The 22,344-nt window shown below is 41.9% G+C and overlaps 1 protein-coding gene across 1 annotated transcript; it reads left to right on the top strand.

The window, feature by feature from the left end:
* The first annotated feature begins 8,073 nt into the window (after nt 1–8,073).
* Nucleotides 8,074–13,665, top strand: LOC311140586 (uncharacterized protein). Its single transcript, XM_084175708.1, has 3 exons — nt 8,074–8,403; nt 8,824–8,959; nt 9,359–13,665. The coding sequence occupies exons 1-3, from the start codon at nt 8,132–8,134 to the stop codon at nt 10,295–10,297; spliced, it is 1,347 nt and encodes a 448-aa protein (XP_084031834.1). The 5' UTR covers nt 8,074–8,131; the 3' UTR covers nt 10,298–13,665.
* Nucleotides 13,666–22,344: the final 8,679 nt, after the last annotated feature.

Genomic DNA, 22,344 nt, shown 5'->3' on the forward strand with positions numbered 1-22,344 from the left:
CATATAATAATAATAATATAATAATAATATGCCATTTAGCAGACACTTTTATCCAAAGCGACTTACAGTCATGCGTGCATACATTATATTTTTTTTTTGTGTATGGGTGGTCCCGGGGATCGAACCCACTACCTTGGCGTTATAAGCGCCGTGCTCTACCAGCTGAGCTACAGAGGACCATATAGGTGTGCGTGTGAGCGAGCGAGAAAGCGATTGAGTGTGTGTGGTGACACACATTTTGTGTTGATATGAATGGCCCAGTCCAAAATAACTGTTATATGTAGGCAAGCTAATTATAAATCAGATGCATGTCAAACAAATTATAACTTTTACTTTGACAGATTTTTAATTGGTAAAATTATAATCTTCTCATTATACATGAGTCCAGTATCTTTCAATAGGGTCTGGCTCCAGCAGATACCTTCTCAGGACACAGACGCTGTGAGGTATACGGGCTCAGACAGGTTGAATGGTGCATGTATTAGCGAGCCAGTGTGTACTAGCTAGCTAGTAATGTGTACTAGCTAGTTAGTAGTGTGTACTAGCTAGCTTGTGGTCCTCTGTAGCTCAATGTGGTCCTCTGTAGCTCAATTGGTAGAGCATGGCGCTTGTAACGCCAGGGTAGTGGGTTCGATCCCCGGGACTACCCATATGTAAAAATGTATGCACACATGACTGTAAGTCGCTTTGGATAAAAGCGTCTGCTAAATAGCATATTATTATTATTATACTAGGTATACTAGCTAGTAGTGTGTACTAGCTAGCTAGTGTATACTAGGTAGCAGTGGTGTAGTGGGGGCTTTTCTTTCAGTGGGTATTGCGTCTTACTTCTTAATCCCCACTGATGCATATCCAAGTAGTATAGTGAAGGTATACGCCGTATCAATTATGTAGTACAATAGACGTTTCAACCCCACCCCACCCGACCCGACCCCATCACATCCCCCTCTTTTACGCTGCAGCTACTCTGTTTATTATTTATGCATAGTCACTTAAACTCTACCCACATGTACATATATATACATACACTAACTGTAAGTCGCTCTGGATAAGAGCGTCTGTAAATGTAAATGTAAACTTATATCTACAAGTATATGCTAACTAAGGAAACAATGGATATGCATTGAAAAAGTTTGGTCCGAAGTCTTGGTTGAATCTTTGTAATGCGCAATTCAGTCATCATGAGCGGTTTGAATGAACATTTCTATAGGCTTTCCCAAAAAACCTTCCCAATTTAATGTTGACTGCAAAGTCAGCCTACCTGGCAGAATTAAATAATGATGGTTTGTATCAATTGGGAGGGCATTTGTTTTGCTAACTCTGCCATGTAGGCCTACATTGTACAGTACAGAAACACGGCTAGCCAAATGGTCTCTTGCTAGGTGAGAAATTGAATTAAAAGGCAACTACACCCTCCAAATATTTTTATTTTTCCCATGGTCGTTTTTCTAAAAAGTGTGGATTTTGAGTGAAAACCTGAAAAAATATAGTAAATCAGAATTTAAAAAACTATAGGAAAACAGCATTTTTCACACAGGGCGCCTTTCCTTCACTGGCAGGCCGTTTTGGATTTTTTGGGGGCAAAACTTGAGTTTACCCACTTCTGAAAAGCACCCCTACACCACTGCTAGGTAGGTAGGTAGCTAGCAGTGTTTCCAGTTAGCCTATAATAGCATTTTCTTTTTTTTTTAAAGCCGATAAATAAAATTGGAACCTGCCAATTGTCCAGGAGAAGAAAATAAAAAAATTGCGAAATATGGTTTTTAGCCTATTCATTGCTGTAAATACATTTGACCAGTCATGCTTATCGGTCTATAGGTTAATTTTGCAGAATTAAATTGACGTGTGTATTATATTCCTTATGTATCACATTCACACCATACAGATACAGAGCCTTTTAGTGGAAAATCTGTCAGACAGCACTTTTATGATGATCATGCTGTTTAATCAGCTTCTTGACATGTGACACCTGTCGGATGGATTATCTTGGCAAAGAAGAAATGCTCACTAACAGAGATGTAAACAAATTTGTGCACCAAATCTGAGAGAAATAAGCTTTTGTGTGTATAGAAAATGTTGCGTTTATATTTGTGTTCAGTATACATATTAGTCATTATCGGAATGACCCTTTAGTCAGGAGACGTGGAGGAGGCCATAGGAGGGCAACAACCCAGCAGCAGGACTGCTACCTCCGCCTTTGTGCAAGGAGGAGCAGGAGGAGCACTGCCAGAGCCCTGCAAAATGACCTCCAGCAGGCCACAAATGTGCATGTGTCTGCTCAAACGGTCAGAAACAGACTCCATGAGGGTGGTATGAGGGCCCGACGTCCACAGGTGGGGGTTGTGCTTACAGCCCAACACCGTGCAGGACGTTTGGCATTTGCCAGAGAACACCAAGATTGGCAAATTCGCCACTGGCACCCTGTGCTCTTCACAGATGAAAGCAGGTTCACACTGAGCACGTGACAGACGTGACAGAGTCTGGAGACGCCGTGGAGAACGTTCTGCTGCCTGCAACATCCTCCAGCATGACCGGTTTGGCGGTGGGTCAGTCATGGTGTGGGGTGGCATTTCTTTGGGGGGCCGCACAGCCCTCCATGTGCTCGCCAGAGGTAGCCTGACTGCCATTAGGTACCGAGATGAGATCCTCAGACCCCTTGAACCATATGCTGGTGCGGTTGGCCCTGAGTTCCTCCTAATGCAAGACAATGCTAGACCTCATGTGGCTGGAGTGTGTCAGCAGTTCCTGCAAGAGGAAGGCATTGATGCTATGGACTGGCCCGCCTGTTCCCCAGACCTGAATCCAATTGAGCACATCTGGGACATCATGTCTCGCTCCATCCACCAACGCCACGTTGCACCACAGACTGTCCAGGAGTTGGCGGATGCTTTAGTCCAGGTCTGGGAGGAGATCCCTCAGGAGACCATCCGCCACCTCATCAGGAGCATGCCCAGGCGTTGTAGGGGGGTCATACAGGCACGTGGAGGCCACACACACTACTGAGCCTCATTTTGACTTGTTTTAAGGACATTACATCAAAGTTGGATCAGCCTGTAGTGTGGTTTTCCACTTTAATTTTGAGGGTGACTCCAAATCCAGACCACCATGGGTTGATAAATTTGATTTCCATTGATCATTTTTGTGTGATTTTGTTGTCAGCACATTCAAGTATGTAAAGAAAAAAGTATTTAATAAGATTATTTCATTCATTCAGATCTAGGATGTGTTATTTTAGTGTTCCCTTTATTTTTTTGAGCAGTGTATATATACAGTGGGGAGAACAAGTATTTGATACACTGCCGATTTTGCAGGTTTTCCTACTTACAAAGCATGTAGAGGTCTGTAATGTTTATCATAGGTACACTTCAACTGTGAGAGACGGAATCTAAAACAAAAATCCAGAAAATCACATTGTATGATTTTTAAGTAATTAATTTGCATTTTATTGCATGACATAAGTATTTGATACATCAGAAAAGCAGAACTTAATATTTGGTACAGAAACCTTTGTTTGCAATTACAGAGATCATACGTTTCCTGTAGGTCTTGACCAGGTTTGCACACACTGCAGCAGGGATTTTGGCCCACTCCTCCATACAGACCTTCTCCAGATCCTTCAGGTTTCGGGGCTGTCACTGGGCAATACGGACTTTCAGCTCCCTCCAAAGATTTTCTATTGGGTTCAGGTCTGGAGACTGGCTAGGCCACTCCAGGACGTTGAGATGCTTCTTACGGAGCCACTCCTTAGTTGCCCTGGCTGTGTGTTTCGGGTCGTTGTCATGCTGGAAGACCCAGCCACAACCCATCTTCAATGCTTTTACTGAGGGAAGGAGGTTGTTGGCCAAGATCTCGCGATACATGGCCCCATCCATCCTCCCCTCAATACGGTGCAGTCGTCCTGTCCCCTTTGCAGAAAAGCATCCCCAAAGAATGATGTTTCCACCTCCATTCTTTACGGTTGGGATGCTGTTCTTGGGGTTGTACTCATCCTTCTTCTTCCTCCAAACGCGGCGAGTGGAGTTTAGACCAAAAAGCTCTATTTTTGTCTCATCAGACCACATGACCTTCTCCCATTCCTCCTCTGGATCATCCAGATGGTCATTGGCAAACTTCAGACGGGCCTGGACATGCGCTGGCTTGAGCAGGGGGACCTTGCGTGCGCTGCAGGATTTCATTCCATGACGGCGTAATGTGTTACTAATGGTTTTCTTTGAGACTGTGGTCCCAGCTCTCTTCAGGTCATTGACCAGGTCCTGCCGTGTAGTTCTGGGTTGATCCCTCACCTTCCTCATGATCATTGATGCCCCATGAGGTGAGATCTTGCATGGAGCCCCAGACCGAGGTTGATTGACCGTCATCTTGAACTTCCATTTTCTAATAATTGCGCCAACAGTTGTTGCCTTCTCACCAAGCTGCTTGCCTATTGTCCTGTAGCCCATCCCAGCCTTGTGCAGGTCTACAATTTTATCCCTGAGGTCCTTACACAGCTCTCTGGTCTTGGCCATTGTGGAGAGGTTGGAGTCTGTTTGATTGAGTGTGTGGACAGGTGTCTTTTATACAGATAACGAGTTCAAACAGGTGCAGTTAATACAGGTAATGAGTGGAGAACAGGAGGGCTTCTTAAAGAAAAACTAACAGGTCTGTGAGAGCCGGAATTCTTACTGGTTGGTAGGTGATCAAATACTTATGTCATGCAATAAAACGCAAATTAATTACTTAAAAATCATATAATGTGATTTTCTGGATTTTTGTTTTAGATTCCGTCTCTCATAGTTGAAGTGTACCTATGATAAAAATGACAGACCTCTACATGCTTTGTAAGTAGGAAAACCTGCAAAATCGGCAGTGTATCAAATACTTGTTCTCCCCACTGTATGTTCAATAAATCCAACATATGCGCCACACAGAACGCACTGCAACTGCCTCTGCAACGCAATGCTGCAAGGCAAACGCAGCGTTCCATTGGAAATAAATGTACTTCTGGTGTACCAAAATGCAATACCTACACAGTCGGTGTGTGTAAATGTATTTTTTAACGCGAGCGGTGTGGTCAGCATGTCACGGATACATCCGCCCAACAAAAGTACAGGTTGCGCGTGCACATACCATCTGAGATGCATGCGCTTTGAGGTTCGCAGACCAGGAGACCTCAGCACGCATAATCTGCAGCTTGACACTTCTCGTATCTTTAGCATGTCTCTTCTCATACCAGCCACTAGGTGCCACTTGCTACACAAAGAAAATAAGAATATTTCTTCACTCTCTGTTGTTTTCAGAGCTCAGGGAGTGTTCACATGTAGGCCTATGTTATGTGAATTATTTAACAAACTATTTTAGTGTCTCTGTGCGTCTCCCAAAAGGTTGTAAGTATTTTGGGATTTAAGTAACGGCCAGAGTCCCGGTCTGCATAGTCAGAGATATTTATTCATTGAGAATTCTGCCATCACAATTTCAGAGTCCATCTTTTATACTCATACGTCATACAAAAAGAAATCCCTCCCCTCTGTAGGCGGGCTGTAGTTTTCCACTCTAAAACTGCTCTACTGACCTTCAGTTCACACACACACATATACACACATGCATACACACATACATACACACACACACACACACATATACACACATGCATACACACATACATACACACACACACACACATATCCTACTCCCTGCATTACTCAGTTATTGCCGTTCTCACAATATTCTGCACCATGTTTTCATAACAGTTTCTCCCCTCCCTAAATTGGGAGGCCTCTTTATCTTAGTTTCTCAGTTGTCTTTGTTGTCTGGCCTAACTCTTACTCACATTGCTAAATAGTGGCTCAATGCCATAGCCTTTACTGGTCCTACACTCACACATTTCTAACACATTATACACAGTTTCAGGGTGTAATAATTAGTCATTAATAATTAATCTATCAGCCTAGTTTAGGTTTTGTATCATCAGAAGTGGTACCTATGTGAAGCTAGCCACAATAAGGATTAGCCACAATAGTGGAATTTGCAGTTCGCCTTCAAAAAGAAAAATCCCTAATTGAAAGTGATGCAAATGGATACAAATAGTGCAATCATGGCATATTTTCATTAGATAATGCTAAATTAAACTAAAGACAATCATTAGTTAATTTGACAAAAATCTGTTGAATATATTTTATATTTCACGGTACAGCCTATGGATTGTGGATCAATAAAATGGGGTATTAGTCTACTCAGTGACATCCACAGAACTCATCTGTGAAGAGTTTACACAAATATTAGTGTCATAACTCTTATTGTAGGACTTTGACTGTAGTAAATCATCAATACACATAGTAGGTTGACAGGTAAGCTTTATGTGGTTCATGTCACAGTGGTTTCAGAGTCCCGCAATATGAGCTATCATGCTAATATTTGTGTAATCTCATCATAATTGTGTTCTGTGGGTGTCACTGAGTAGACTGATACCCCATTTCATTGATCCACAATCCATAGGTAAAGCTGTACAGTGAAATATGAATGTCAATATGCACAATAGGCTGACTGGGGAGGTGATTTCCCACAGTCAAAGTCCCGCAATAACAGCTACAACGCTAATATTTGTGTAAACTCTTTACAGTTGTGTTCCTGAGTGGCGCAGTGGTCTAAGGCACTGCATCGCAGTGCTAACTGTGCCACTAGAGATCCTGGTTCGAATCCAGGCTCTGTCGCAGCCGGCCGCGACCGGGAGACTCATGGGCGGTGCACAATTGGTCCAGGGTAGGGGAGGGAATGGCCGGCAGGGATGTAGCTCAGTTGATAGAGCATGGCGTTTGCATCGCCAGGGTTGTGGGTTTGATTCCCATGGGGGGCCAGTATAAAAATATATATATATATTCACTAACTGTAAGTTGCTCTGGATAAGAGCGTCTGCTAAATGACTAAAATGTAAATGTGTTCTGTGGGTGTATTTGAGTAGACTGATTTGGCTAATCCTTATTGTGGCTAGCTTCACATAGGTAGAAGTGGTTTGTTTTGAATGGAGAGCAAAGTTAGGAAGGCTCAGGTGAACAAGGAGACTGTTGTAGCTGTCTTTTTTGATGTGGAGAAGGCGTATGATATCATGTGGAAGGAGGGTTTGTTAATCAAGCTTGATATTATGGGGGTAGGAGGAACAATGTACAACTGGATAAAGGATTTCCTGTTTGGAAGGTCTATCCAGGTTAGGGTGGGGAAGTCTTTATCAGGTATAGTAATAAATTATGTATCATTAAGGCAAAATGTTGGGAAATGTCAAAAGTAAATATTTGCTCTGATTCATGTGCAGTGTTAATGAGTCTCCAGTCCTTTAGCTCACGTAGCAGACAATACCTGCTTTATGAGGTGCTACAAACCCATGACAGGATTAAACAGATGGGTATTCAGATTAGATTTATTTGGGTTCCAGCCCATGTTGGGGTGGAGGGGAACGAGGCAGTAGATGAACTGGCTAAACAAGCACTTAGTAGTGGGGATGTTGATGTTGAAGTGTCAATGAGCAAGGCAGAGGCAAATAGACTGATATCTACAGTGATGGTGAAGAGATGGCAGGAGCAGTGGAAGAGAGATACTAAGGGCAGGCATTCATTTTAAGTACAGAGGAAAGTCGGGGAGGAGAGGACGGCAGGAAGGGACAGAAGAGAGGAGGCTATTTTTACAAGATTAGGGGTGGGACACAGCCAGCTGAATAAGACATTAAACGTGATAGGAAAGCATCCACCAGGAAAGTGTGATTATTGTCAGGAAATAGAGACTGTGGAGCATTTATTGCTACAGTGTGGGCAGTATCAGAGGGAAAGAGAGAGGATGAGATTTAGTATGAGGGAGAAGGGGATACAGGAAATTAGTTTAAAGAGTATATTGAGTAGAGCGTCATTAGATATAGTCTCAAATATTTTGTTATCTTTTTTAAGAGAAACAGGGTTGGCAGGTAGGATTTAGTTTATCCCCGTCTCTGGCCCACACTCCAGTACGGTAGGTGGCGGTAATGCACCATAACGTTGGATTCCAACCGCCGATAAACCCCGCTGAGGAAGAAGAAGAAGAAGAAGAGGGCAAAGGTCTACTTCGTCAATATGTGCAGTCATGCGTTTGAACCGATTTGAACAGTCAAGGCAGAAGATCTACGGTGACGGATATGGATACAACAGCTATGATCTATAAGGTCCTCTGTGCCCATAATGGGTATTTTGAGCTGGAAGAATTGCGTGCCAACATTAGCACGATAGAAGACGACCTGGAGAGTGTTTTAGGGAATCAGGAGATATTTACCAGCGCTGTCTCCGAGGGAAACAAACTGATAGTTGCCAAGACGAAGATGAGGTTATGCAGAGCCAAGGAATGTAATGGCTGCAGCAATTTACACCTGTGTATATTCTACCTTTATGGAACATGTCGATTCAATGAGAGGTAAACCTTGTTATTCTTTTGGTCAATAGACCTTGTCAGACTCAAGGTCCTGTTAATACTGTTTGTAGATTTGTTTAATATAATGTGGTTCTAAATATTAAGATTTAGAGGCTGCAGTATGTATTTTAGAAACCGTAAAATGTTCTTGAAATGTCATTAAGACGAACTAAATGCTGGCATTTTACTCTCTAGCTAAAACACTTTCTCTAACCATGCAATCATACTTTCAACTGACACGGCCATAACAGATGGGGTGTGTTATAAAGCAACAGCTGTTCAATAGCCATTTCCCTTTTATCATTTGATATTATATGCTCTTCGCCAACATTTTCCTGTTAGTATTATCAATCTCAAAATGCTGATTTTAAAAAGGGAAGTAGGCCTATTGGGAAAGTATCTTGCTTTCTTTGTCATTTGCAGACAAGAATGCCGCTTCTGTCATCAGCTGACGTCAGAGCACAACATCCGAGTCCTGAGAGAGCATCACCTGGAGAAACTGGACAGGAAGGAGCTGTGTACATTACTGTTGCAGAATGACAACACCCTCTTACCCCCAGTAAGCTCGTATTTTCAGGCTCCTTGCAACTTATTGGAAGCAATTTAAAAGCATACACACATAAACATATACTTTCAGAAGATAAATGTTTTATTCTTACTTGCAATAAAGAAAACAAACATTTTGTAAGTAGAATGGGTTCATACTAGAATGTATTAATGCATCTTAAATGCATGACAAAACATATTTTTGAGCTGGACTTGGGATGGGTTGGTGTTTTCTTTAAAGAGTCTTTGCATCATTCTCTTGAGTCTTGTTCATATTTACATCATAATATAATTACCTCCTAATACTGTATATCCTCAAACTGAGCATGTAGATATCCAGAGTAAAGAAACTGAATTCCCCTTTAATACATTTGATGTGCCCTTATCAGGAGTGGTTTGTGTTTGTCTCCAGGTTTGCTTCACATACAACAAAGGTAGTGGAGAGTACGGATACTGTCCTGACAAGGAGAGCTGCAGAAGACTCCACGTCTGTGAGCGCTACATTACAGGAACCTGTGCTGCGGACGTGGACTGTGGCAGGTCTCACGACTTCTACGAGCCCCACCCGCTCAACACCCTGCAGCAGAGGGGAGTACCTAATGAACTGGTGCCATCCATGTTGTCCACCTACCGTAACATCCAGGCCATTCAGTATGAGGAAGGCTCTAGACCTGTATGTCATCCTCCCCTGCCACCACCACCACCACCACCTCCCCCACCCCCTCAAACCTATCTTCCAGCCCCCAATGTTTTCCAAAGAGAGACCCACTACATCCACTTGCAGCCAATCATAGTACACTCACAAGTGACCCCTTCAATGCTCCGTAACCTCAAGTTAAAATCCCGTCCCTTTGTCCAGACCAAACCCAAGAGCCATACTAAGCCATCCTCATCAGCTTCACACCAATCAAAGTCCGCTAAACCGCCTCCACCAGCTTCACACCAATCAAAATCCTCTAAACCGCCTCCACACCAATCAAAACCCTCTAAACCGCCTCCACCAGCTCCACAGCAATCAAAATCCTCTAAACCGCCTCCACCAGCTTCACACCAATCAAAATCCTCTAAACCACCTCCACAAGCTCCAGACCAATCAAAATCCTCTAAACCACCTCCACCAGCTCCACACCAATCAAAATCCTCTAAACCGCCTCCACACCAATCAAAACCCTCTAAACCGCCTCCACCAGCTCCACAGCAATCAAAATCCTCTAAACCGCCTCCACCAGCTTCACACCAATCAAAATCCTCTAAACCGCCTTCACCAGCTCCACACCAATCAAAATCCTCTAAACCAGCTCCACACCAACCAAAAGCTACCAAAGCAACTCCATCAGTCAGGCGAAGATGAATATTTGCAGAAACCAGAAATCATATATGTTTAGGGGTTCACAGTGGAGCACTTTTATAAGCAGTCTCACTTAAACCCTTATATGATTTATTTCAGCTTTTTTTACATACACTCAATTAGTATTTGGTAGCATTGCCTTTAAATTGTTTAACTTGGGTCAAACGTTTCGGGTAGCCTTCCACAAGCTTCCCACAATAAGTTGGGTGAATTTTGGACCATTCCTCCTGACAGAGCTGGTGTAACTGAGTCAGGTTTGTAGGCCTCCTTGCTCGCACACGCTTTTTCAGTTCTACCCACACATTTTCTATAGGATTGAGGTCAGGGCTTTGTGATGGCCACTCCAATACCTTGACTTTGTTGTCCTTAAGCCATTTTGGCACAACTTTGGAAGTATGCTTGGGGTCATTGTCCATTTGGAAGACCCATTTGCGACCAAGCTTTAACTTCCTGATTGATGTCTTGAGATGTTGCTTCAATATATCCACATCATTTTCCTTCCTCATGATGCCATCTATTTTGTGAAGTGCACCAGGCCCTCCTGCAGCAAAGCACCCTCACAGCATGATGCTGCCACCCCCTTGCTTCACGGTTGGGATGGTGTTCTTCGGCTTGCAAGCCACCCCCTTTTTCCTCCAAACATAACGATGGTCATAATGGCCAAACAGTTCTATTTTTGTTTCATCAGACCAGAGGACATTTCTCCAAAAAGTACGATCTTTGTCCCCATGTGCAGTTGCAAACCGTAGTCTGGCTTTTTTATGGCGGTTTTGGAGCAGTGGCTTCCTCCTTGCTTAGCGGCCTTTCAGGTTATTATTATTATTTTTAATTTTTTTGTCATTTAGCAGACGCTCTTATCCAGAGCGACTTACAGGAGCAATTAGGGTTAAGTGCCTTGCTCAAGGGCACATCGACAGATTTTTCACCTAGTCGGCTCGGGGATTAGAACCAGCGACCTTTCGGTTACTGGCACTATGCTCTTAACCACTAAGCTACCTGCCGCCCAGGTTATGTCGATATAGGACTCATTTTACTGTGGATATAAATACTTTTGTACCTGTTTCCTCCAGCATCTTCACAAGGTCCTTTGCTGTTGTTCTGGGATTGATTTGCACTTTTCGCACCAAAGTACGTTCATCTCTAGGAGACAGAACGCGTCTCCTTCCTGAGCTGTATGACGGCTGCGTGGTCCCATGGTGTTTCTACTTGCGTACTATTGTTTGTACAGATGAACATGGTACCTTCAGGCATTTGGAAATTGGCTGATTTGTTTTGATTTTCCCATGATGTCAAGCAAAGAGACACTGAGTTTGAAGGTAGGCCTTGAAATACATCCACAGGTACACCTCCAATTGACTCAAATGATGTCAATTAGCCTATCAGAAGCTTCTAAAGCTATGACATCATTTTCTGGAATTTTAATGACTCCAACCTAAGTGTATGTAAACTTCCGACTTCAACTGTAGGTGTCTTTTCTCATGCTGAACAAATTTGCCGGAAGAACCCATAAGGCCCGTCAGGGTAGATTTTCCTCTATATTGGACATTTTGGAAAACCTTTGAAAAACGTATTCTCATGAACCATAAGTCCAAATAACACTAAATGTAGGCCCATGGTGTATCTCTTAACGTACATTGAGAAAAGCTAAGAAATGGCTGAGTTATTGATAAATAAGGAAATCAAACGTGTCCATTTAAATCCTTTGTAAATCCACTTCACAATGGCTTATTAACTTAACTATTTAGGGTCATCAAGATGTTACCATGACGAACCATGTTAAGTTTGAAATCTTAAATAATAAGGAAACCATTAACAATTTACTCATTTGACTATGTAATGTAATGCTTAAAATAATCATAAAAACATATTCTCATGGACTAATCTCATTCTTCACTCCAAATTTTGTCTTTGGACTCACAATAGTCCCTAAAGAGTTGGAGAACATAATGTTGATGCATTCGAAGATGGCCACACTGTACCAGTAGATGCATATTAGCACATATGCTAAAAATACTTCCGAAAACTTCTCATGAACCATAGGATCAAAACGACACCACATTTGGAATGTAGGCCCATGGTACATGACCCAACTTATTTTGAGAAAAGCTAAGGGATTGGTCAAGTGTTGGCTAAACTATTGACAAATCAAAAATCTGATTTTACGTGTCCATTTAAACCAATGTAAATCTACTCGACAGTGGCCTATCAACTTGAAACTTGTCATCGCTATTAAGGAAGAGTAGCTTGGAGGATCCTAATAAATACTAAATATACTGAATTTGCTACTGATATGTCAAAAAACAAGGAAACTATTAACAACTAATTCTTTGCAAATGCAACGCTCATTTATTTATTTTTATTTTACTAGGCAAGTCAGTTAAGAACAAATTCTTATTTTCAATGACGGCCTACACAGGCCAAACACGGTCGACGCTGGGCCAATTGTGCGCCGCCCTATGGGACTCCCAATCACGGCCGGTTATGATACAGCCTGGAATCGAACCAGGGGGTCTGTAGTGACGCCTCAAACACTGAGATGCAGTGCCTTAGACTGCTGCGCCACTCGGGAGCTAATGCTCAATCATCTGCAATCATCTTTTCTTCATGAACCATTCGTCAGATTCTCTCCAGATTTAGTATTTATTACATCAGTCTTTAGTGGTTTTGAGAAAAAATTGTTTGCTGCATTCAATTATGGCCGCAGTCTACCTAAAGATGCACGTTAGCACATATGCTCATGCTTAAAATCTTCTCATAATGCTTTCACTGATTTCACATGAAGGAAGATAGTTCCTACATGATGAAGTGCTTGCTTTGTTATCCAACTGATCTTGTTATTCAACTGCTCGCAGTTCAGTGGAGGCTGGTGGGAGGAGCTATAGGAGGACGGGAATGGAATTTTAATAACTGGAATGGAATGAATGAAAATGAGTAATATTTGAAATTATGTTGCCTTCTAACCTAAATACACAGGTGCCTTATCTATCGAGGGGTTATTTATACTGTAAAAGTAGTGTACGATTATTTTATGATAATTATTACTGTGATCAGTTATTTTCTAAAGCACTTTTATGCATTTCTGTAATGTATAGAAACAGTTGTTTTGTACTAAGTCATTATTTACCTTTTAACTAATTATCTGCAATCTGATTGGCCAATGCTTTACTTGTGTTGGATAAACTTTATTGAAACAGGAAGTGACAGACAGTCTTGCATTGTGTACAATGTGGTTTGAACCTTAAGTCATCCATCTCCATCCAGTCCTTGCTCCTACAGAAAGTCACTCTGTCCCTGCAATTTACTGTAGTTTCTTTTTGTACCTTGACCTTATGAAATTATTTAGTGATTCATCTATCAATAAAATATATAAAATGCAAATAAAACAAGCCTCATTGTTTAAGCACAACTTGCTATATAGGATCTTAATTTGATCACAGACGCAAATGCAAACTTGTACATTTACATTTAAGTCATTTAGCAGACGCTCTTATCCAGAGCGACTTACAAATTAGTGTATTTGAGGTTTAAAAAGGCTTCTAAAGTTTTTTTATTTCCACTTTAAAAATGTCAAACTTGAATTCCCCTAACAAAAAAGTTATCAACCCCTACAAAATGTAATTATAATCCACATTTCCTGTTGCTGCAGGATTGTTTTCCTGCTGTGAGAAACTGGTCAAATGAAGATCCTACATTTGTTTCATACTGACAGGACATACAGGATTTGAACCCTTGGAGAAAACTGAGCCCGTTTGACAGGAGCATTATCACTCTGCGCCACACCAAAGCTCTGCTTAGAATTTCATGATTTCTTGATAGTTTCCTAGACTATATCAGAAGAGAGCAGCCTTCTGAACTCACAACATTTGCACTTCTAATATTTCTTTATCAACGTGTGAGCCCTACTGTACAGATGTAGGATCTTAATTTGAACCAGTTTTCTACAGCAGGAAAATAATCCTGCAGCAATAGGAAATGTGAATTATTTCATATATTATATTCTATATTATAATTTCCATATTATATGTTGATTATAATTATGGAAAGGTTTGTAGGGCTTGATACATTTTTAGTTAGTGCAAATCAAGTTAATTTTCAAATTGGAAATTAAAAACTCAAATACATTTCTTGCCAACGTGGTCTCAGAGCATTTTGTATTATTCTGTACGTAAATCCGAGGCACTCCATTTAGTATGATATGTTAGGTTTCGTATGGTATGTATTAATTTGTGGATGTCCATCATCCATTTCGTGTGATATGTCACGAACTGCAATTCGTACAATATGTTACGAATTTTAATACGTACAATATGTTACAAATTTGATATGTTATGAATTCCAATTTGTTGTGGCTAAGGTTAGCTAGGTGGCTAGGTTGCTAGCGCTAACGTTAGCTCGCTGGCTAACGTTAGTTAGGTTAGGGTTAGGAGTTAGGTTAAAGGATTAAGGTTAGGGTTAGTGAAAAGGTTAGCTAAAAGGGTTAGGGGAAGGGTTCGCTAACATGCTATGTAGTTGCAAAATAGCTAAAAAGTAGTAAGTAGTTGCAAAGTTGCTAATTAACTAAAATGCTAAAGTGTCCGTTATGAGATTCAAACACAATTCAACCCTAACTTTTGGGTTGCTAGATATTTGCGTTATACACCCATCCAGCCACCCGGAACAACCACCCTCCTTTCGATTTTGCCTTAAGTACATTTACATTTTAGTCATTTAGCAGACGCTCTTATCCAGAGCGACTTACAGTTAGCACATACATTATTTTATCGAACCCACAACCCTGGCGTTGCAAACACCATGCTCTACCAACTGAGCTACATCCCCTGCCGGCCATTCCCTCCCCTACCCTGGACGACGCTGGGCCAATTGTGCGCCGCCCCATGGGTCTCCCGGTCGCGGCCAGCTACGACAGAGCCTGGATTCGAACCAGGATCTCTAGTGGCACAGCTAGCACTGCGATGCAGTGCCTTAGACCACTGCGCCACTCGGGAGACAAGTATACTATCTTATGTAACCATACCAAACGTAACATATCATACTGATTTCAATGTCCCGGATTTACATTTACTATGTTACGTCTAGTCTATGAGACCAATTCTCAGCAACAAAAGAGTGATTAAATGTAGATCCTACATCTGTACTACTTTAAGACATCCTAAAATGGTAAATGTAAAGTAGTACAGTACGGCTCACACACGTGCTCCAACACATACCTTTATTGGTAAACAAACAACAAATGAATATTGCCACTGTCTTCACCAAGGCCTGGTCAACCTTAACAGCAACGATTCGAAATGCGTAATGGCCAGCGAACAATCCAGGGCAAACAATGGCAGAAGAAAACAAGACCCATTATGATCTATGATGTTCACAGACATAGGCAAGCACATTTTCTGTGCCAATTCAACAGTTATTCATTTGAATTTATGGAAATATTGCGTATACACAGTAGTGGCATCCCACCTTTTCTGTAGGCAGTTCTATTTGCACCACATAGTCTCCAGTCAATGTTGTCTCTGCAAATACTGTCAACATGTTGAGTCAATCCCATAAAAAAGCTTTCTCATTGATGCTTCTTCCTGAGGATTTGATCATCTGAGCTTGAATTAACCTAATTTATTTCAGTGTGGAATCATTTACAATAAGTAAGACTAACAAAGGTGCCATTCAAATGGTAAATTCCATTAGAAGCTGTTCAGTAAGTAAATATTGATATAACAATCTCTTTAAGAAACCTACAGCGCTTAAGTTCCATTGGCCAGGGTTTAGCACTCTCCCAACAGTGGGTATGTGAAACCCCACTGTCATTTTCTCATAAAGGGCCTTGATTTCTTTGTATTGTTTTGTTGAGCTTGACAACATAACTCTCTGATGAAAACATATTTACAGTAAGACAAACTCATCATAAGCTCATTTATAATATTACAAGCTTACAGTGGGGGAAAAAAGTATTTAATCAGCCACCAATTGTGCAAGTTCTCCCACTTAAAAAGATGAGAGAGGCCTGTAATTTTCATCATAGGTACACGTCAACTATGACAGACAAAATTAGAAAAAAAATCCAGAAAATCACATTGTAGGATTTTTAATGAATTTATTTGCAAATTATGGTGGAAAATAAGTATTTGGTCAATAACAAAAGTTTCTCAATACTTTGTTATATACCCTTTGTTGGCAATGACACAGGTCAAACGTTTTCTGTAAGTCTTCACAAGGTTTTCACACACTGTTGCTGGTATTTTGGCCCATTCCTCCATGCAGATCTCCTCTAGAGCAGTGATGTTTTGGGGCTGTCGCTGGGCAACACGGACTTTCAACTCCCTCCAAAGATAATCTATGGGGTTGAGATCTGGAGACTGGCTAGGCCACTCCAGGACCTTGAAATGCTTCTTACGAAGCCACTCCTTCGTTGCCCGGGCGGTGTGTTTGGGATCATTGTCATGCTGAAAGACCCAGCCACGTTTCATCTTCAATGCCCTTGCTGATGGAAGGAGGTTTTCACTCAAAATCTCACAATACATGGCCCCATTAATTCTTTCCTTTACACAGATCAGTCATCCTGGTCCCTTTGCAGAAAAACAGCCCCAAAGCATGATGTTTCCACCCCCATGCTTCACAGTAGGTATGGTGTTCTTTGGATGCAACTCAGCATTCTTTGTCCTCCAAACACGACGAGTTGAGTTTTTACCAAAAAGTTCTATTTTGGTTTCATCTGACCATATGACTTTCTCCCAATCCTCTTCTGGATCATCCAAATGCACTCTAGCAAACTTCAGACGGGCCTGGACATGTACTGGCTTAAGCAGGGGGACACGTCTGGCACTGCAGGATTTGAGTCCCTGGCGGCGTAGTGTGTTACTGATGGTAGGCTTTGTTACTTTGGTCCCAGCTCTCTGCAGGTCATTCACTAGGTCCCCCCGTGTGGTTCTGGGATTTTTGCTCACCGTTCTTGTGATCATTTTGACCCCACGGGGTGAGATTTTGCGTGGAGCCCCAGATCGAGGGAGATTATCAGTGGTCTTGTATGTCTTCCATTTCCTAATAATTGCTCCCACAGTTGATTTCTTCAAACCAAGCTGCTTACCTATTGCAGATTCAGTCTTCCCAGCCTGGTGCAGGTCTACAATTTTGTTTCTGGTGTCCTTTGACAGCTCTTTGGTCTTGGCCATAGTGGAGTTTGGAGTGTGACTGTTTGAGGTTGTGGACAGGTGTCTTTTATACTGATAACAAGTTCAAACAGGTGCCATTAATACAGATAACGAGTGGAGGACAGAGGAGCCTCTTAAAGAAGAAGTTACAGGTCTGTGAGAGCCAGAAATCTTGCTTGTTTGTAGGTGACCAAATGCTTATTTTCCACCATAATTTGCAAATAAATTCATTACAAATCCTACAATGTGATTTTCTGGATTTTTTTTCCTCAATTTGTCTGTCATAGTTGACGTGTACCTATGATGAAAATTACAGGCCTCTCTCATCTTTTTAAGTGGGAGAACTTGCACAATTGGTGGCTGACTAAATACTTTTTTCCCCCACTGTATGTAAGATACAGTACAGTATGCTATATGCTTTTTAGTTATGTGTTTTACGTGTGCTTGCTGAAGGCAAGACCACTCACAAAAAATCATATATACTCTTATTAGCTTTCAGCAAGGTGTGCTTGCTGAAAGCAAGACCATTCTAGCACTCTTACATACTCTTATTAGGTGTGCTTGCTGAAAGCAAAAAAAATCATACTCGTTCTTATTTGCCTTCCGTTGCCATCTGTAGTGCCTACACCAAAACAACTTTAAAACGTGCATGCTGACTGTCTTCATTTTGCTTGAAAATAACTTTTGGATACTTTTCACACTACAACTATAATTGCATGAATTCCAATGTATTTCAATGGACATTGGTATGAATGGAGAAAATTCTAGTCGCTACTAGTTTTCAAACCATTTAATCTAGAAATACCAATCCAACTTTAAAACGTGCAGACCGGTCTTGAATAGTGTGCTTGTATACAGCTTTTTGATACCATATATACTTTACCTATAACCATTTTGAATTTGCATAAAAGCTCCATAGGCTTGAATGTGAAGTATTTGGATTCACCACTGCGCTTGAATCCTTAAAGCTACAAACACCAAACCAACGTTGACATGTACAGAGTGACTCATCTTAGATTGTTGTCAAAAGATTGTTGATGCTTTTTGTACTTTTTTAACTATAACCACTTTAAATTAGCAGAAAAACTCCATAGACTTCAATGGTCAAATTGGATCCCCCACTGCTCTTGAACCGTTTATGCTACAAGAACCAGACTGACTCGATGTATATTTCTTCTCAAAAGCCTATAACCATTTTCAATTTGCACAAACGCTCCATAGGCTTCAATAGTAAAATGTGGATTTGCCAATTCTCTTGAACCATATTAGCAAAAAGAGAAAGAAAAAATAACCAATGTTAAAATGTGCAGCTTGTCAATAGATGGTTGATTATATTTAGACTTTATAAACTATAAAGTTTTTTGCATTTTATCTTCTTTATTTTGGTAAGATTTAGGTTTTTAGACAATAGACATAGGCTGCAGTCCAAACACGTTATTTTTACCCCCTCAGCCCTCGTGCTAGCCACTTTCCTTCAGGGGAATCCCCATAGAAACCAGATGCAGTTTGATTGCCATCTTAACTGGAGGTCCAATTCAAAAACTTTGCCCCCTCTGGGAGCGAGTGGGAGCTAGTGAAGAAGTTTGGTCACTTGTGGGGTTGATATGACCCACAATTCAGTGCAAACTGTAGTCACATGTCAAACTCTGGTGGCCGCGAAGTGTCAAATTTAATCAACACGGCTGCATTTTCGGCATGTGAGACCAAATTATGACACTAGCTTGCTCAAAAAAATACACTGCTCAAAAAAAAAAAGGGAACACTAAAATAACACATCCTAGATCTGAATGAATGAAATAATCACACAAAAATTATCAATGGAAATCAAATGTATCAACCCATGGAGGTCTGGATTTGGAGTCACCCTCAAAATTAAAGTGGAAAACCACACTACAGGCTGATCCAACTTTGATGTAATGTCCTTAAAACAAGTCAAAATGAGGCTCAGTAGTGTGTGTGGCCTCCACGTGCCTGTATGACCCCCCCTACAACGCCTGGTATGCTCCTGATGAAGTGGCGGATGGTCTCCTGAGGGATCTCCTCCCAGACCTGGACTAAAGCATCCGCCAACTCCTGGACAGTCTGTGGGGCAACGTGGCGTTGGTGGATGGAGCGAGACATGATGTCCCAGATGTGCTCAATTGGATTCAGGTCTGGGGAACGGGCGGGCCAGTCCATAGCATCAATGCCTTCCTCTTGCAGGAACAGCTGACACACTCCAGCCACATGAGGTCTAGCATTGTCTTGCATTAGGAGGAACCCAGGGCCAACCGCACCAGCATATGGTTCAAGGGGTCTGAGGATCTCATCTCGGTACCTAATGGCAGTCAGGCTACCTCTGGCGAGCACATGGAGGGCTGTGCGGCCCCCCAAAGAAATGCCACCCCACACCATGACTGACCCACCGCCAAACCGGTCATGCTGAAGGATGTTGCAGGCAGCAGAACATTCTCCACGGCGTCTCCAGACTGTCACGTCTGTCACGTGCTCAGTGTGAACCTGCTTTCATCTGTGAAGAGCACAGGGTGCCAGTGGCGAATTTGCCAATCTTGGTGTTCTCTGGCAAATGCCAAACGTCCTGCACGGTGTTGGGCTGTAAGCACAACCCCCACCTGTGGACGTCGGGCCCTCATTCCACCCTCATGGAGTCTGTTTCTGACCGTTTGAGCAGACACATGCACATTTGTGGCCTGCTGGAGGTCATTTTGCAGGGCTCTTGCAGTGCTCCTCCTTGCACAAAGGCGGAGATAGCAGTCCTGCTGCTGGGTTGTTGCCCTCCGACGGCCTCCTCCACGTCTCCTGATGTACTGGCCTGTCTCCTGGTAGCGCCTCCATGCTCTGGACACTACGCTGACACAGCAAACCTTCTTGCCACAGCTCGCATTGATGTGCCATCCTGGATGAGCTGCACTACCTGAGCCACTTGTGTGGGTTGTAGACTCCATCTCATGCTACCACTAGAGTGAAAGCACCGCCAGCATTCAAAAGTGACCAAAACATCAGCCAGGAAGCATAGGAACTGAGAAGTGGTCTGTGGTCACCACCTGCAAAACCAGTCCTTTATTGGGGGTGTCTTGCTAATTGCCTATAATTTCCACCTGTTGTCTATTCCATTTGCACAACAGCATGTGAAATGTATTGTCAATCAGTGTTGCTTCCTAAGTGGACAGTTTGATTTCACAGAAGTGTGATTTACTTGGAGTTACATTGTGTTGTTTAAGTGTTCCCTTTATTTTTTTGAGCAGTGTATATACACTCTTGGTAAAAACATTTAGAACACCTACTCATTCAAGGGTTTTTCTTAATTTTTTACTATTTTCTACATTGTAGAATAATGGTGAAGACATCAAAACTATGAAATAACACATATGGAATCATATATCCACCCTTTGCCTTGATGACAGCTTTGCACACTCTTGGCATTCTCTCATCCAGCTTCACCTGGAATGCTTTTCCAAAAGTCTTGAAGGAGTTCCAACATATGCTGAGCACTTGTTGGCTGCTTTTCCTTCACTCTGCGGTCCAACTCATCCCAAACCACCTCAATTTGGTTGAGGTCAGGGGATTGTGGAGGCCAGGTCATCTGATGCAGCACTCCATCACTCTCCTTCTTGATAAAATATCCCTTACACAGCCTGGAGTTGTGTTGGGTCATTGTCCTGTTGAAAAACAAATGGTAGTCCCACTAAGCCCAAACCAGATGGGATGGCGTATCGCTGCAGAATGCTGTGGTAGCCATGCTGGTTCAGTTTGCCTTGAATTCTAAATAAATCACAGACAGTGTCACCAGCAAAGCACCCCCACACCATAACACCTCCTCCTCCATGCTTTACTGTGGGAAATACACATGCAGAGATAATCCGTTCACCCACACCGCGTCTCTCAAAGACATGGCGGTTGGAACCAAAAATCTCAAATTTGGACTCCAGACCAAAGGACAAATTTCCACCGGTCTAATGTCCATTGATCGTTTTTCTTGGCCCAAGCAGGTCTCTTCTTATTATTGGTGTCCTTTAGTAGGGGTTTCTTTGCAGCAATTTGACCATGAAGGCCTGATTCACAGTCTCCTCTGAACAGTTGGATGTTGAGATGTGTCTGTTACTTGAACTCTGTGAAGCATTTTATTTGGGCTGCAATTTCTAAGGCTGGTAACTCTAATGAACGTATCCTCTGCAGCAGAGGTAACTCTGGATCTTCCATTCCTGTGGCAGTCCTCATGAGAGCTAGTTTCATCGTAGCGCTTGATGGTTTTTGCGACTGCACTTGAAGAAACTTTCAACGTTTTTGAAATGTTCCGTATTGACTGACCTTCATGTCTTAAAGTAATGATGGACTGTCGTTTCTCTTTGATTATTTGAGCTGTTCTTGCCATAATATGGACTTGGTCTTTTACCAAATAGGGCTATCTTCTGTATACCCCCCTACCCTGTCACAACAACTGATTGGCTCAAACGCATTAAGAAGGAAATAAATTCCACAAATTAACTTTTAAGAAGGCACACCTGTTAATTGAAATGCATTCCAGGTGACTACCTCATGAAGCTGGTTTAGAGAATGCCAAGAGTGTGCAAAGCTGTCATCAAGGCAAAGGGTGGCTATATGTGTTTAACACTTTTTTGGCTACTACATGATTCTATATGTGTTATTTCATAGTTTTGATGTCTTCACTATTATTCTACAATGTGGAAAATTGTAAAAATAAAGACAAACCCTTGAATGAGTAGGTGTTCTAAAGCTTTTGACCGGTAGTGTAGATGACATTGATTTTAGCGTTGGCAAGTGGGAATGACGCTCAAATTAGCTTAGTCTCATTGTAAGGAGCCTATAAAAAGTAGCTAGCTTCATAAACATATTTTTTGGAATTCTGAAATGTATTGGATTAAATTACCAAACTATAAAACTAGCTAG

The sequence above is a fragment of the Coregonus lavaretus genome, assembly GCF_964263955.1.
Source record: "Coregonus lavaretus genome assembly, chromosome: 13".
Taxonomy (NCBI): domain Eukaryota; kingdom Metazoa; phylum Chordata; class Actinopteri; order Salmoniformes; family Salmonidae; genus Coregonus; species Coregonus lavaretus.